The sequence below is a fragment of the Cucurbita pepo genome, chromosome 3 (genome assembly GCF_057944985.1).
Source record: "Cucurbita pepo subsp. pepo isolate OVF chromosome 3, ASM5794498v1, whole genome shotgun sequence".
NCBI lineage: Eukaryota > Viridiplantae > Streptophyta > Magnoliopsida > Cucurbitales > Cucurbitaceae > Cucurbita > Cucurbita pepo.
In genome coordinates, this window is record NC_141800.1 from 5680565 (window position 1) to 5693587 (window position 13023).

Consider the following 13023-nt stretch of genomic DNA (forward strand, 5'->3'; position numbering starts at 1 on the left):
AGTATATAAATAATTTTGAGGATGGAGATATTTTTAATAAAAAAAAAAAATGGTAAAAGAAATCAAATCTAGACTTATCTAGACTTCTCCCTCTCAATCTCAAACCAAATCTGAACAGATTTTGTTTCAACTTCAGATGGTCCTATTTAACTCATACTCTCTAACATCTTGTATATAAAATTTTATATCCTGCAAACCAAATCCAATAACTAAAAAAGATAAAACAAAGTTCTACACCTCTCCGTCACTCAACAAAGGTATTGTTTTTATTCAAATTACATGCTTTATTTTTATTTTTAATCAAATCAAACAAACATCTAACGTTTCTACTACATCAATTTCTATTATTATTATTATTTTATACATTATAGCATATTACTCCTTATTGTAAGCATAAAGTGCATAGTAATAATTTCAATAATATATATGAAATAGTTATTCGTACCATATTAATATAGGGCTACTTTGTCCTTTGCATTTGTATTGTTGAGGTCCGTCGTTTATTTAGATTAAATTAATAAAAATACATTTAAATTTTATACTCCCTCTAATCTAAACCTGAATTATTGAGAACATATTTTTGGGCCCACGTGTGAAACATGAATTGGAGAAGATATACTCAATTATTGAAATAGCAAAAATGTAGATATTTGTATATGGCGATTGTGATTTGTGTGATAGCCCACTGCTTAAGAGTCCCCCAAAACAAACAAACAAACCAACTTAAACCGTGTTCTTCAATACTCCATCCACTCTTTCAACAATTCTTCTCCTCTTTCTTTATAATCATCCTTTTCATTATCCCATCTCTCCCCACTTCTCGCCCACACCTCACTAACACACCCTTTTTCTCTTCATTTCCCGCCCAAAATGCTCTGTTTTCACACCCCAAATCACTCCCCCTTTCTGTTTTCCTCCAAAATCCTAAGTTTACTCTTCTGGGTCTTCTCTATTTCCCCTCTTTTCCCCTCCAATTCAAACCTCTAATTCCAATCTTTGTTCAACAGAAATTTGAGATGGCGGGTAAGGCGGCGCCCGCGAGGCATGTTCTGTTTGGAAAATACGAAATGGGTCGGCTATTGGGGAAAGGAACCTTTGCGAAGGTCTACCATGGAAGAAACTTGATGACCCACGACACTGTCGCCATTAAAGTCATCCTCAAGGACAGGGTAAAGAAACAGGGACTTCTTGACCAAGTCCGGCGAGAAATTTCTGTCATGGGGTTGGTTCGTCATCCCCATATAGTGGAATTGAAAGAAGTCATGGCCACGAAATCCAAGGTGTATTTTGTGATGGAATACGTTAATGGAGGCGAACTGTTTGTTAAATTGTCTCAACAAGGAAAATTGACTGAAGATGGAGGAAGAAAGTACTTTCAACAGCTTCTCTCCGCCGTGGACTTTTGCCACAGCCGTGGTGTCTCTCACCGTGATTTGAAGCCTGAAAATCTCCTTCTCGACGAGAATGGGAATTTGAAGGTATCTGATTTTGGTCTCTCCGCCCTGCCGGAGCAGCTCCGGATCGACGGATTGCTTCACACACGGTGTGGAACACCGGCGTATGTAGCTCCTGAGGTGCTCAGAAAGAGGGGATACGAGGGCGCTAAGTCGGATCTTTGGTCTTGTGGAGTGATTTTGTTTGTGTTGCTTGCTGGGTCTCTGCCATTTAAAGCTGATAATGTGATGAAGTTGTATAGGAAGATTTTCAAGGCGGAGTTTGAGTTTCCTCCTTGGTTTTCTTCAGAAGCTAAGGAAATGGTGTCCAAGCTTCTGGTTGTTGATCCTGAGAAGAGAGCTTCAATGGATGAGATAATGCAGAGTTCTTGGTTTCAAAAGGGCTTCACAAAGCCACTTTCATTCAATGACAAAGATGAATTCAACAGTGAAATCTCTGAATTGGCGAATCCCAAGTTGTTGTCATCTTCTCCTCCTTTCTACAATGCCTTCGAGTTCATCTCCACAATGTCCTCTGGTTTTGACTTGACTAGTTTGTTTGAAAGCAAGAAGAAACAAGCCTCAATTTTCACTTCAAAATGCTCTGCTTCAGCCATTATAGCCAAGCTTCAGTCTCTAGCGCAGAAGCTGAACTTCAAGGCTACTAACCAGAGGGAGTTCAAGGTGAGACTGCAGGCCAAGGAGGAGGGGAGGAAAGGGAAGCTGGCGGTGACGATGGAGGTTTACGAGGTAGCGCCGGAGCTGGCGGTGGTCGAGTTCTCGAAGTCGGCGGGGGACACATTGGAGTACAATAAGTTTTGTGAGAAGGATGTGAGGCCTGCATTGAAGGACATAGTTTGGAGCTGGCAAGGAGAGAATGAGTGCCTATAATGGTGGATTGTGATGATTGAAGAAGAAAAAGAAAGCATTTTTGTGGATGATGTACAGAACTCTGTCTTTTTGATGTGTTTGGGAGGAGGAAATAATGTATGGTTTTGGTTTAGATTAGAAGACAGTGGGAGGTGATAGCTACATGTGTTGGAATTGGTTAACTTTGTAAATACTTTTATAGGATTTGCTGCTAAACTACTCGGCTTTACCACTTCTAGTTTGTCTTTATGTACCTCCTAACATGATATTGATCCTGATTTTTACGAGTTTAAATGGATTTAAAGTTGAATTGGACTTTGAGTAGCAGATTTAAGCTAGTACTAAGAATAATTAGTAATTTCGACTTAAGTCACATGACTTTACTTTTTGGCTGAATTGAATGAGTTGTTTGAAGTATGAATGATATGTGTCCTACGGCCCTTGCACATACTGTGTCTTGTGATTATTTAATGTGTGTTTATTATGTTGTTGTTATGATGTGAGCATGTTATGTTATAGAACTAGATATGTTATGTTATAGAGGTTGTAATATAAGATATATTATGTTATGAAATGTGATGTTGATACCTTATGTCATATGGAATTGTGCTATGTTATAGAAAGTGTTATACCATGCACTACACTACGAGATGACACGAAATGTATGAAATGAACGACGGTATAACTTGCATCATAGATACATGTCATGATATTAAATTAGGAGGACCTCATGCATATTGTATGTTCACGTCTATCGAGATAGTTTTCCGTTGTAGTTAGTATGCACATACACTACGATGTCAAGTTACGGTATTATGTACACCATAATGTTATGTGTGCTCTCTTCCTATCTTGGTATACCGACAAAGTGAGTGTATTGCTAGTCAAAGGTCAGGTCCATGGAATGCATATACGAACTTGCTTGAGGGTCCATGTACACGCACGTGAGTCGTGTGTAGAGAATTACTACATATCAAATTCTGCAAAAAATGTAAGTGTAGATCAATGTCATGTCATGATGTTTTATGAAATGATATATCCCAACGTGATTGGTTGTGTTGCATTTCTAGACCCTAATAGTAGAGTTACTTACTGAATATTTCTCAAAATACACAAGTCACATGCAACTCTTCATCTTTAGGCATAGTTAAGGTCTCTCTTCACAAGATGACGATGTCACAATGATGACCATGAAACTGAAACTAAGATAGATGCATTCATGTTGTTTATAGTTCTTAGATTAAATCAGTGCATTGTTTGACTTTTATTTAAAATTCATGTTATTTATTTTTTAGTATATTGTTTTAAAAAATTTCATATGAACGTTTAAATCTATGACATCGTTTATAAGATGTTTAAATGAATGTTTTCACATGTAACAGTCATGTCATGCATGTAGTGACGACCTTATTTTAATAGAAAAATAGGTATATAAAAATATTAAAAAGAAATTAAAAGTGGGGCTAGAGTTGATTGTTATCCTTGATTCCAAATTTTAATTGAAGTACTTCAAACATTTGTTTCTTAATCATCTATAAGCTTTTACAAATGTCTACTAAATCTCTATCGTCTTAAAAATGTCTATTAAGACTTTGAATTTTTAATTTTTTTAAATTTTATTTCTCTAAATAGATTTATATCAAAATTTAGGGACTAAATTTAATTTTGAGTTTCTAGAATTTGATGCCCATATATTTTAAAAATCGAGAGAGACTAATTTTTTTATTATAAAAATCAATAATAAATTAGCAATAAAGATTAAATTGAAAATTTATTGAGAGCATATAAATTAAATTTGAAGATTTAAAATTTTATGGACTAAGTAGGAAAACTAAAATAATTTATAACCTTTATTAAAAAAATAAATTTTGATGTATTTGTGGTCTTTTTTTTTTCTGGCAGACGACCAGTTAAACGAAGACACGTGTGATTTTAGTCATAATTCGAGTACCGTTGGAAGGTCAAAATATCTCAAATTGTGTGAACCATCTAAAGAGCAGCTTTGACCTGGGCCTGGCCCATACATATAATGGAATAATCGTCAGATCTTTTTCGTTGGATGGGCCCTCCATAATATTGGGCTTAACCCAGTGGATGCTTAAATTTCATTACAATACATCACCATACCATACAATTATAATCAGGACGGTTCATGACCAACTCGAACTAACTAATCCAAATGATAGACGTTAAGGTTGAGTTAGATTTTTTTCGATTTGAATTGGATTGAGTTTTATAAAAACTGAAAATTCGGTCCAATTGCTTCAACTAACTCAAAAAATAAAGTACAGACTAACCTTACCCTATCTTAATTTTCAAATTATTAAGAAAATTAAAAATAAATCACATTTATAACCTATATTTTTATATTTGAATTTGGTTAGATTTTAGTTATTAATATAATACATATTATGGATAATTAATTTTTTTTTAAAAAAGGAACAAATGGGTTGAGTTAAAAATTAAAAATTATCTAAAATGTTTCTGTGTGACACCAATTCAATCAAAAAAAAAAAAAAAAAAAAAAAAAAAAAAAAAACAGAATTTAATTTAAAATAAATTAATGGAACGAGAAAGAAGATAAGAAGATCCTGGAAGCTCTCCAATCTTGATGGACATATTTGAAAGCTGAAAAGAATTATGAAAGTTGAATTATTAGGATATTATTATTATTGAGATTAATAATTTAAAATATATGATGGATGGTGATAAAAAGCATGAGCATCAAATGAGATGATGAATAAATGCATGACATGAGGGGGTATATATGTGAATTAACCCAATTTAATATAATCTACTAATACCAATAAAATTGTGGAATTTGATTTGATGTAAATAAAAATTAAGAAATTTGTATATAATAAAATTGGGTGAATAAATTTGGATCAATCATTCAAAGTAAAGAAAAGCAAAGAATAATGATAAGAGTATTCAATTTGTTTTCCCCATCTTCCAGACATAGTGAATGATTGATCATCAGCCCTCCATTTGCGAATCACCGAATCAAAAAATTAAAAAGAAAAAAAAAAGATCTCGGTGGGCCCCGCAGAAAGTATAACAATTATTTTTGCCCCAGTTTCCAACAGTCTTTCAACGTCAACATCCGAACTTTGACTTACTTTCTCACTGCTCTGAATTGTACTTGCGAAGAAGTGGCACCCAGTTGGGGTAGCTTTTGGTGACGTGGCGACACGTGGGAGGATAGTGGAGTGCGTGATGCATACGGCCGCCACACGTTAGGAATTATGCTTTTTCAGTGAAATTTAATAGGATAAAGGGCGTGAGAATCAGGTGTTTTCGTTTCCCATATAACAGATGATCTCAGCCGTAGGTTTGTGGGCCCGTGGGTTTGATGCTTACCTCCAATTGGGCGACGGAATCTCCTTCAAAAAGGACACATAAAAAGGGTTCACAAAATGGTTGGGGAAGGGAAAAGAGGATGAATTTTAGACCAAGGGTTCATAAAAAGGGTTCACACCATCGTTGTGGAATCCCACCATTTGCTTCTTTCTTTTTTCACTTTCTTTTGGTATAAAGTCACATATTGGGTTGTTTTCATCTCCCTCCTATTTTGTTACTTACTCACTTGAAATATTTAAAAATATATATAAATTTAAATTTTGAAAATGTGTGTACATTTTAAAAAAAATTCGAGTAAAATAATAGTCAAATCACTCAAATCACATCAAATGACAACTTGCAATGATATGCACTTTTAACGACGAATGCTTTTAATATACATAACAAATGAGTTCATAAAAAATATGAGAAATACAAGACATCAATCTCGTTCGACCTTTATAGCCCTACAATTCATGTGCGCCTTTGCCTCGATTGCTCCATCATACCTCATCGGAAAAGAAAGTTGAAGTAACAGGAATGAATATATAAAACATACTTAACAAGCAGTTTGCTAGTAATTCTTAGTTAGTTTTTCATTGGGAATTCATTCCCAAGTTTAGGTTCTTCCTTGACTACTTTCTAGGTTTATTTGTTCTACTTAAACTCAACTTAGGTTAAAAGAGCGGATACTTTCTAGGTTTATTTGTTCTACTTAAACTCAACTTAGGTTAAAAGAGCGGATGTTATTAGCTTTTGGTTTTTTGGTCCTATTTGCACCCCCAGTCCTTGAAGTTCATCTTGGGTTCTTTAAGATATCTCAAATCATTGTTCTACTAGTCTCTTTCATCATCATCATCATCATTCTAGACCTGAGGCAAACTCTCAACTATCAAGTTCTCATTTACCTATGTGGACCCCACTCTCATTCGAAAAAGATCATGATTAGATGGTAGTTGGAGACCGCCCCTATCTGCACCCACAAGGCATTCATTTCATGAGCATACTTTAGTCATATTATTTCCTAAACGTATCCTAACCATATCGTTTCATGAACGTATCCTCGTCATACCGTTACCAAAACGTATCTTAAACATATCGTTTTGTCAATCTATCATAATCATATCGTGTTCTATACATAACATAACCATATCGTTTTCTATACATAACCTAACCATATCGTTTCATGAACATATCTTAGTTATATCGTTACATTACGTTTATCGCAACCTTCTCGTATCCTATTTCAAACATATCATTGAATACATCATACCGTAAGAGTTATCATACCATTCACATATCATAACATATACTTATCATATCATAGTTATATCGATTCATAAACAATTCACACATATCAAATATATGACATATGTAGAACATCAAATATAACTATGCCAATAGTAAGGTCACTTGCCAATATTGACACAAAATGAAATAGTAAAAACCTATCTAAGATAGAAACATGTAGAAGGGGTTTGAAATGAACATGCGGCTATGGACAACTCGGACAAACATGATTGGGACATCCGACATGCAGCCGCCATAAACAACATACCTTGGACAAGTATGGCTGTAACACTTCTCACGCGTCATTCATGTATTTTTTTAATTAATTAATTTATGTCTCGATTAATGATAGTGACAAAAAAAAAAAAAAAAAAAAAAATTAAACGCACATAAATTAAAAAATGAATTTAATGCATACTTATCTAAAAGTAGAGTAAATTTTGAGGGGGAGAGAAGCTGCTGAGAAGAGAGCTGAAAGGGAGGAGAGAGACATGAAGGTAGGGAGGCTATTTAAGGGGGAGAGAGCTCTGAGAGAGTGAGCAAAGCGGGAGCTCTGGCCACTACCTTATCGAACACACCATCATCCACGCCATATCATATTCTCGATTAAGGTTTCTTCTTCAATTTTATTTTCTTTTCGGATCACTTCCCCCAATTCTCTGTTTTGCTTCTTCGAAAAAATCTCAAAAAATATTTAGCCAACTGAGATCTGTTGCGCCCCCTTTCCCCTTTCTTTGTTTGTTTACCCAAAATGCGTTCAATCCCAGTTCTTCGACTAGATTTTCTCCACCTGATCATATTTCGAGTTTTTGACCTATTCAGCTATGGAATAACCAAACAGGGGATCAGTTTTTTGTTCTGGATATTCGTAATCTGAGCTCACTCTTACTCTATTTTCCTTCAATTTCTGGTTTAATTTGATTTCTGGGATGGAGATAGCGAGTGGATGTGTTTGTTTGTTTCTTTGTTTGTTTCTTTGTTTACTCCGAGCATTCGTTTTAGCTAACTTCAGATTTCATTTCGTTTCAAGAAATGGCGGCTGGAGGGTCTAGTTCTGGGCAGCCACAGTTCATTGCGAGGGCTGGAAATGAGAGTTTTTCACACGCACCATTGATCGAGAATTCGGAAACTGATCAGATTGTTGTTCCTGATGTGAGCCTTAATCTTTGTTGTTCTGATGATGTTGGATAATTAGTCATTTAATTGTACCTTGATTGAGACATTGCTAGAGTTTAACAACTTGTAAGCTATGAAGTAATGGGCATAGACAAAAGTTCTGAAGGAATTTTATTGATTGAGAGCTACTGTTGCGTGTTATGTGCAGAAGAAAAGCTGGAAGAACCTTTTTGCATATATGGGCCCGGGATTTCTTGTATCCATTGCATATATTGATCCTGGGAATTGTAAGATTTGAAGTTCCTCTCATTTGTGGTTTTTTCTTTTATTCCATTATGAACCGATTCTGAAGATTTTATATGGTTATTCTCAGTTGAAACTGACCTTCAATCTGGAGCTCAGTACAAGTATGGGGTACGTAAGTGCTCGTTTCTTGTTTCGATACAGTTCCCTTACTTTTAACAACTAAAAACACATCCATATTTCAATCTATGGATGGATTCGTTTAATAAACTAAGCATGCTGCTATGAAGATAGAGTTTTTATAGAAACATAGAGTTTTTGTCCATGTTTTCAGTTATGTAATGTACTGAGCATTCTGAATTGGGTCCAATTTAACAGAAAGTTCTACCGTGTCATTCGAATTGCACTTGCTCGTTATATTCCTTGTGGACCTTGACACCTAACATCGTTTCTCTTGGTATAGTTGCTTTGGATCATATTAGTGGCTTCCTGTGCTGCCCTCATTATTCAATCCTTAGCAGCAAATCTAGGGGTTGTCACAGGTAAATGACTTCTGCTTAACTTTTTCTTCTTGTCGAAATAGTTTCTAGCGTTTTTAGACATCTTTTCGTTCTTGTTTTTTTGGCACATGTAGGGAAACATTTAGCAGAGCACTGTAAAGCAGAGTACCCCAAGGTGCAAAATTTCATCCTATGGGTTCTTGCTGAGATTGCAATTGTTGCATGTGATATTCCTGAAGGTAAAGTAAAGAAATCATATTCGTTAGTAATCAAATAGTTGAGTGAAAAATAGTCTTGGTCATAGAACAAATGAGAACAACTGTTGCATGGTTAGGCTTTTTCATTTGTACTCATGTAGCTTATGAGTGGAGATTTATATTAGTTGCCGATACGAATGCGTCGTTAAAGCTAGTATTGTTAGCATCAGTAGGTGGAGGAGAAGGGGAATATCATAACTACTCAGCATATGCTGTTAAACGCTGATTACACGTCCATTGACCAACTGTGATGTTTGGCTTGTACACTGAAAAGCATATCTTGAGTTGGGTTAAATTATAATTTTAGTCCATTTGTATCTATTTGGTCTCGAACTTTCAAACTTACAACTTTAGTCCCTAAATTTTAAAATTTAAGATATTCCATTATTAGAATTCTTGTTTGTTGTTGAAGTTATTCTTATGTCTCATCCTTTATGCTTCCAGTTATAGGAACCGCTTTTGCATTGAATATGCTCTTCAGCATTCCTGTATGGTGTGGTGTTCTTCTAACAGGGCTTAGCACACTCTTCCTTCTTGCACTGCAGCAATATGGGGTATTTCCAGATTTACTTTTTTCCTGCATTTTGCTTATGTTGCAGCAATACAGTTTTAGAGATGAGCTTTAGCTACTTTAAATGCTCACCATGACTGCTTTTCTATCAACCATGCAGATTAGAAAGCTTGAATTCTTGATTGCCTTTCTTGTATTGACCATTGCGATTTGCTTCTTCCTGGAGCTGGGCTATGCAAAGCCTGATGTTGGAGAAGTTTTTTATGGATTATTTGTCCCTCAATTAAAAGGAAGTGGTGCTACTGGTCTTGCCATTTCACTTCTTGGTGCTATGGTTATGCCGTACGTCGTTTATATCCCTTAATAACATTCATAGCCTTTGTTTCAATATTCTAAGTCGAACTACCTGCTGCAGACACAATCTGTTTCTTCATTCGGCACTCGTGCTCTCTAGGAAAATACCCCGATCCGTTTCTGGCATCAAGGTGATGTTTCTTACCTCATTGCTTCACAGAAGCATACTTCAAAGCTTTGGTTGCTGCTTTATGATTTAAGTTGCAATTCCACGTTCTATAGTACTAACAGTACACATTTTCATCACAGGAAGCTTGCAGATTTTATATGATCGAGAGTGGATTTGCTCTCATGGTGGCTTTCCTGATTAATGTATCAGTCATTTCAGTTAGTGGTGCAGTTTGCAATTCACCAGATCTAAATATGGAGGACCAGATGAGCTGCAATGATTTGGACTTGAATAAAGCTTCATTTTTATTGAGAGTACGAGTGATCTTAGCAACTTTTTACCATATCCATATTTACCTCATGGGATTTGGTTCCTCCCTCATCAATGTTGTGCCATTTTTTTTACAGAGGTTTTGTGTACTTTTTGCAGAATGTATTGGGTAAATGGAGTTCAAAACTTTTTGCCATTGCTTTATTGGCATCTGGACAGAGTTCTACCATAACAGGGACCTATGCAGGACAGTATGTTATGCAGGTATTATACTGCTGCTCCTTTTGCCATGTTAAAGCTCTTCTTCCTTTCATTCTCTGAGTTATGGCTCTCATCCATTATGTATTGTAGGGGTTTCTCGATTTGAAATTGATGCCATGGGTCCGAAACTTTTTAACCCGATGCTTAGCAATTGTTCCTAGTTTGATTGTTGCAATCATTGGTGGGTCTTCTGGGGCTGGGAAGCTCATCATTATTGCGTCGGTAAGCGATATACTTCCTACGAATGTAATATAGCTTAAGGTTGAAGGCCAAACCATTTGACTCCCTGCAATCATCTGTTTTCTGCAGATGATTTTGTCATTTGAACTTCCTTTTGCTCTCATTCCTCTTCTGAAGTTCACAAGCAGCAGGACCAAGATGGGAACACATGTCAACTCCACTGCGGTAATTTCCAATTGACCCATGTAGCTAACTCTATAACACTTCATTTTTCTTTTCTTAGATGATTCCAGACAAAGGTCGAGTTAAAACATCTTTCAAATCCTTATAACGAAGGCCTGTTTGATAACGAGTTCGTTTTTTAAAATTGTGCTTGTTTCTCATCATTTCCTTCAAATGACTTTCATTTTTCTTAAGAAAATATTTGAGTTGTTAGCCATATTCCAAAAACTAAAATAGGTTCGGTTCTAAACTTAACTTGAATTTTGAAAACATCTCTAAAAAGTAGAAAACAAGACAAAGAACCCCATACGCAAAAGTAGTGTTTATAAGCTTTTATCTTATAAAAAAATAAAAAACTAAAAACTGTATCAAATTAATTCTGTGAGATCCCACATTGGTCAGAAAGGGAAACGAAACTTTCTTTAAAGGGTGTAGAAATCTCTCCCTGCAAGGTTTTAAAAACCTTGAGGTGAAACCTTGAGGTGAACCCCAAAAGGGAAAACCCAAAGATGACAATATATGCGGTGGGTGTGGATTGTTACAAATTCCTATCGTCCACAAACATCAGGAAGAAAATAACACCAACACCGTTCTTTATTTCGGTTCTTATCTTGAATGGTGCTCATTATAGAGTTGAATTTGATGCCTTTTGAAATTTTACCTAGATTATTATACAAAATGTAAATGGTTATTTTAATGTTAGAAAAAGGATCATGACATGTTATATCATACTAATCCTATTACGAAGGAAAGGCTAGATTATTCTGCTTGAAATACATTCTCCTTTTAGTTTTTATCTCAAAGGATGAAGCTGATCATCATAGTTTTCTTTCTGATCACTTGATTAATTTTCATTCGAAATGCAGATTACGGTATTGACATGGATTATTGGGTGCCTGATCATGGCTATAAACATATACTACCTCATGACCCGCTTCATCCACGTTCTCCTTCATAACGACCTCCAACTCGTAGCAGTCGTCTTCATAGGGATACTTGGATTTTCAGGGATGGCAATATATTTAGCAGGAATAACTTATCTGGTTTTCAGAAAGACCAAGGAGAGCACCCATCTGTTAGCACTAACAACAGAAGAAAGCCAACAACTGAGCAACACACCGAGTAAGAGGTCAGGATATGGTCTCCCAAATGAAGATTTAACAAGCATGCAGTTGCCTCAAAGAGTTAGAACTATAAGTGATGATGTAAACTGACAAAATTATGGCTAAAAACTTGAGGCATACAACAAAGGCAGATCCCTTGGGTTTTGGTTTCATTTGTTTGGAAAAACAACACACACATGAAACTCAGAAGCACAGCCAAATGGGTTTATAGTTCAATCTGCTTATAACCCAATTCTACCTATATATCATCATCACCTGCCTTCTGCCTACCTACCTAAAACCTAACTGCTTACAGTTTTGCAGTGTTCATTTCAGATTTTTAGGGTTTTAATTAGCTCAGAAATAATAAATTTCTTACCTTTTTGCTCCTCTTTTTTGGTCCTCTCTCTTACAAATGACACTTTATCACTATTATATTTGGGTGTTAACTTTTAATCTAACATTATCTCGTTGTGTCAAATTAGTTCGTAGGTAAAAAAATGTTCGATTTTTGTTCATGAATTAACGAAATCGTTAGTGTGTAATAATTTAGTTTTTATAGTGATTTAATCTTGATTACTTTTTATCATGCAATAATTGACAACGTATGATACCTTTACGAGCTACGTGAATCCAAACCATGCATTTTACTTGATGCTAACTTATTAAATTATTAAACCCATACACCAAATATCACCTTTATTAATCCACAATGTTGGTTTTTTTTTTAAAAATCCATTTTCTTTTATGGATGCAAAGACAAAAACCCAATAAAATCATGAAGAAACATCTCGAGAACTATTAAATCATTCGAGAAAGGAATATTACAACCCCACCAAAATGAAGGCCACATGGTTTGCTTTCTATGATGGAAACCAGTATGGACCCATTCTATAAGGGTCAAACTCTTGTAATAGTAACTATGTAAATCTTAAATGTTGTATTAATAAAACATTTGAACATAT

General features: G+C 35.3%; 1 protein-coding gene and 1 pseudogene across 1 annotated transcript; both read left to right on the top strand.

Moving 5' to 3' along the window:
* The first annotated feature begins 660 nt into the window (after window positions 1-660).
* Window positions 661-2535, top strand: LOC111791839 (CBL-interacting serine/threonine-protein kinase 25 pseudogene; annotated as a pseudogene).
* Window positions 2536-7379: 4844 nt separating this feature from the next.
* LOC111791400 (metal transporter Nramp1) lies at window positions 7380-12448 on the top strand. Its single transcript, XM_023672721.2, has 14 exons — window positions 7380-7543; window positions 7963-8084; window positions 8257-8335; window positions 8422-8462; window positions 8755-8833; window positions 8926-9030; window positions 9493-9602; window positions 9720-9901; window positions 9975-10044; window positions 10163-10336; window positions 10452-10556; window positions 10644-10775; window positions 10863-10958; window positions 11822-12448. The coding sequence occupies exons 2-14, from the start codon at window positions 7965-7967 to the stop codon at window positions 12167-12169; spliced, it is 1641 nt and encodes a 546-aa protein (XP_023528489.2). The 5' UTR covers window positions 7380-7543; window positions 7963-7964; the 3' UTR covers window positions 12170-12448.
* The last annotated feature ends 575 nt before the right edge of the window (window positions 12449-13023 follow it).

Bases quoted from the DNA above. Each gene is read 5' to 3' on its own strand.
- LOC111791400 (XM_023672721.2), top strand. From the start codon at position 7,965: ATGGCGGCTGGAGGGTCTAGTTCTGGGCAGCCACAGTTCATTGCGAGG. The intron at 8,336-8,421 runs GTAAGATTTGAA...GGTTATTCTCAG, and splicing joins ATATATTGATCCTGGGAATT to TTGAAACTGACCTTCAATCT. The intron at 9,603-9,719 runs GTATTTCCAGAT...TCAACCATGCAG, and splicing joins TTGCACTGCAGCAATATGGG to ATTAGAAAGCTTGAATTCTT.